This window comes from Silurus aristotelis (genome assembly GCF_946808225.1).
Source record: "Silurus aristotelis genome assembly, chromosome: 3".
Classification (NCBI taxonomy): domain Eukaryota; kingdom Metazoa; phylum Chordata; class Actinopteri; order Siluriformes; family Siluridae; genus Silurus; species Silurus aristotelis.
Window position 1 is genome coordinate 17,476,038 of NC_139576.1, and position 4,070 is coordinate 17,480,107.

At 37.8% G+C, this 4,070-nt stretch overlaps 1 protein-coding gene across 1 annotated transcript; it reads right to left on the reverse strand.

The window, feature by feature from the left end:
- Positions 1 to 258: 258 nt before the first annotated feature.
- On the reverse strand, positions 259 to 3,162 carry LOC310723475 (uncharacterized protein). Its single transcript, XM_083536575.1, has 8 exons — positions 2,880 to 3,162; positions 2,551 to 2,669; positions 2,424 to 2,478; positions 2,273 to 2,340; positions 2,095 to 2,197; positions 1,865 to 1,983; positions 1,528 to 1,673; positions 259 to 1,061 (listed from the first exon to the last, which is right to left on the reverse strand). The coding sequence occupies exons 1-8, from the start codon at positions 2,941 to 2,943 to the stop codon at positions 956 to 958; spliced, it is 780 nt and encodes a 259-aa protein (XP_083392701.1). The 5' UTR covers positions 2,944 to 3,162; the 3' UTR covers positions 259 to 955.
- Between the last annotated feature and the right edge of the window lie 908 nt (positions 3,163 to 4,070).

Consider the following 4,070-nt stretch of genomic DNA (forward strand, 5'->3'; position numbering starts at 1 on the left):
GCGGGCCGTAGTTTGCCCATGTCTGGTATAGACCATAACGCATAAAAGGGCAATAATGGGAACATTAATATATATATATATATATACATATATATATATATATATATATATATATACATATATATATATACATATATATATATACATATATATATATACATACATACATACATACATATATATATATACATACATACATACATATATATATATAAAGTTACAAATGAATGTAAATAAAGGAAAAGGCAAAAGTACAGGTTGTGAAATATTTTGCTTTTATCGTACTGACTTTTGTTAGCACCATAAAAAATGACTACTGTAAAAGAAAAAGAAGAAGAAATCGACATTGACATACAATTTATTGCAAATGCACTAAGCATATTAGAACAGGTGGAAGAATGTGTATTTATTGGTACAATTGACACAAATATAATAATAGAAGTCTAAAAATTTTGCCATGAACCTCTCAGCATCCAGATCTGATTGGCAGAAGGAAATATGCAACAGTCATCAAGGTCGGCTGCACTTTTATGCACCAAGTTAACAGTGTAGTATTCTCAAAGTATTATTAACTGACAGCCTTCATGTTAATATAAAAAGGGGGCCACACACTTAATTCTCTTAACGCACATTCCTGTGGTGTCTGTGCAATGCCTGTAAGATGTATACATTGTAAGTATGTAGTATACATGACATTCCTGTCTGGGTTAAGACATCTCCATTTTTCCATGTCTTGTTACCAAATAAGAAATACTTTTAGTTCAGGTTTTGCCCAGAGTATATCAATTTGTCTGTGTCTTTTCCCTGTTATTAGCCAGATCGTAGCATAGGCATCTCAGAGTGGATCAGGGATCTCTCCTAATCATCTCCAAGAATTCATTTTACTTCTGGGATCATCAAATCTAACACTACATTTATGCCTCCCTGTCCACTGCATCACATGAATGTTTTCTTGTCAGGACAGCTCAGAGACAAAAGCCATGACTGGATTCAGTTCATCAGTGAGCTCTTCTGGAAGTGAAGTGATTGCTAATATTATGCTCTGTGTCACTTGTGATACCCTGAAAATACAAAATGCAATTGGTGAAATAGGATTCCAGCTTGTGCAGGTAGTAAAATTTTAAGAATTTGTGTGTATTCATTTTTCACAAGCACTGTATTCTGGTTAGGATCACAGTGGATGCAGAGCTTTTGCTGGGAGCAATGGGCATGAGGTGGGTGGATTCATCAGTTCATTAAAGGACACCTTGATTACAGACATTCACACACATACAGTCACACCTAGAGGCAGTTTAGCATTGCCAATTTATGGACTGGAATGTTCCTGGGAGGTGAAGAGAAACCAAAGAACCAGTTTGAATCTCACGTGAAAGAACATGCACAGAACTTGAACAGACAACAAACCAAGCTCAGGATCAAACTACAAACCCCAGAGCTGTGAGTTCATCCTCTTCATGTTGCGAAATAATGTTGACTGAAAAAGACACATAAATCTGAAATAAAATAATAATAAATATGAACATTTACCAGCTGATGTACTGGGCTGGTAACTGTGGTTCTTGCTCAGATCCTTCCTCTGCTACTAAAGACATTTTTAGTGACCTAAAATTGGCTTCAATATCTTTCTTTATAGCTGACAGTGGCACCACATCTTTAAAGGAGTTAAGCCCTTGCTGAAACACAAGCCAAATATGCAAATAAGGAATGATAGAACATGTGGCAAATCAGCTGAATGCATTTATCTGATCTAATTGGGCAACATTAACTACAAGAATGAATTCAACGACTAGACTGAATGACTAAAATCAAGCTAATGTTGTGATAAAACTTGTAAAATGATTGATATGGCAAAAATGTAACTCACATGTACAACAGCAAGCTGATAGGGGATGTATTTATGTCTTCTGATGTGTTTCACATCATTATCTAACTGCTGACTGAACCCCAGCAGTTGGTTCAGTCTCCCAAGGTGAGAGAAATAGCCTGTAAAAAAAAATCCTTATGACAATCATGACTATTCAAATTATATATCAAATAATTTAATATAATTGCTTTTTTTTTCTCATTTGTCTGTCTTGTGAAGCAGTGAATCACCATCCATTGCTGGTTCCTCCAACATATCTACAGGACTACCATGGATAACATAGACTTCTACTCGAGGGAAGATCATAGACAATCCAGCAATGTCTAGATAGTCCTAGTTAAAAAGCACAAAATCATTATCCTAAAGCAGAATAAATTAAGACAGTGTTTACATGATGTGAAGAGTTACCTCCAGCAACGGAGCAGGTTTTGGAGAGTTTTCAAGGCACTGCTTCATCTGGTCTATAATCTCAGCACCTGTATGCACACCACATAAAGAACACATTTCCAGGTCTGCTGCAAAGTTGCATCCCCTTTTAAACAAAACATCTAACGCTTACCTTGGTTTTGGAAAGCTTCCGATTCCTCTGGATTTAAATCTAGTTTGGTCTGCCCCTAAAACCAGTATGGTTTTGTCATTATTTTGAGATATGTTTATTTAGAAATCTTCAGAATCAAATGGTTTACCTGGTGGACCTGAGCTCTGATAAGGAGGTCCAGCTGGCTACAAAGACACAGCATGTCTAGTGCTACCTGCTCTGGGCTCAGGTGGATGGACATTAGTGGCTCCTTTAGATAAACCTCCACTGGACACACACACACACACACACACACACAAACACACACACACACACAAATGTATGGGGAAGAGGGAAGCAACAAGGATACAAACACTTCAACATCTTTAAGTGGAGAAAAAAGATTATTGCAGCTCAATCACACACACACACACACACACACACACACACACACACACACACACACACACACACACAAACACACACGCACACACACACCTTTGAATCTGCTGTCATAAGCGCACGGTTGACACAGAGGCTCTGATAAACTAACAGCTGTCATCCTCGTAGCTCCGCCAGGGTTTATTAGGGATTTAAATCTCTTTTATAATCCCAGCATCCCGCAAACACAACCATCCTCCATGATCCCCATCCCTCACACACATCCTCTACACACCATTAGATTTATCGCGCGGAAAAGACATTTTCTATCTTGCTTCTATATTAAGAACAGCGATGACCTAGTCACTGCATTTAGCAGCGCCATAGGGTTGCCAGGTCCGCTCGGTACTGGCCGCATTTGTCATTTTTTTACTCGAGAAATCGTTGCGCTATTCACATTCTTTTTAATAAATTGCTTTTGATTAATTGTTTTTCATTAATTAGATCTTCATATTGAATAATTTTTCGCTACATACCACTGGCACGTTTGTTAGGCTTTATTGTGTATCATTAAAATAAGTTAATAAATCATATGTATATTATACATGCAAAAAATAAAAATAAAAAATGAGCGCTTTTAGTGGTTTTGTTAAAAAGACCAATAAGGTCTAAAATATATTTTCGTTTGATTTTCTGTTTTGATGGCAACCCTACAGCCAATCTAATGGAACAGTTAAATAGCAGTAAAGTAATGGAGAGAGTGTTGGAGAAGTAAAGTAAAGAGTGCAGGCAGGGTGGAGTGGGTGGAGAAGAGTGACAGGAGTGATTTGTGATAGAAGAGTATCTGCGAGAGTGAAAGGGAAAGTTTATAGGACTGTGATGAAACCTGTGATGTTGTATGGTTTAGAGACAGTGGTATTGAGTAAAAGACAGGAGGTGGAGCTGGAGTTTATTAGAGGGACAGCGCATGTAGGACGTTTTGAAGACATGGTGAGGGAGGCGAGATTGAGATGGTTTGGACATGTGCAGAGGAGGGACATGGAGTATATCGGTTACAGAATGCTAAGGATGGAGCCACCAGGAAGAAGGAAAAGAGGAAAACATGCAGGTAGTTGGTTTAAAAGAGGGAGATGTAGAGGACCCATTAAAAAAAAAAGAATTTTTCTTTTTAACAAAGGCAAAAACATTTGCAAGATTTGACCTCTTTCTTCTTCTTCTTCTTTCGGCTTCTCCCATTAGGGGTCGCCACAGCAGATCATCAGTCTTCATACCCCCCCCCAAAAAAGTTTTTGCCTGATTAGAAGACGA

Bases quoted from the DNA above. Each gene is read 5' to 3' on its own strand.
- LOC310723475 (XM_083536575.1), bottom strand. From the start codon at position 2,943: ATGACAGCTGTTAGTTTATCAGAGCCTCTGTGTCAACCGTGCGCTTAT. The intron at 2,341-2,423 runs GTAAGCGTTAGA...GTGTGCATACAG, and splicing joins GGAAGCTTTCCAAAACCAAG to GTGCTGAGATTATAGACCAG. The intron at 2,198-2,272 runs GTAACTCTTCAC...CTTTTTAACTAG, and splicing joins AACCTGCTCCGTTGCTGGAG to GACTATCTAGACATTGCTGG.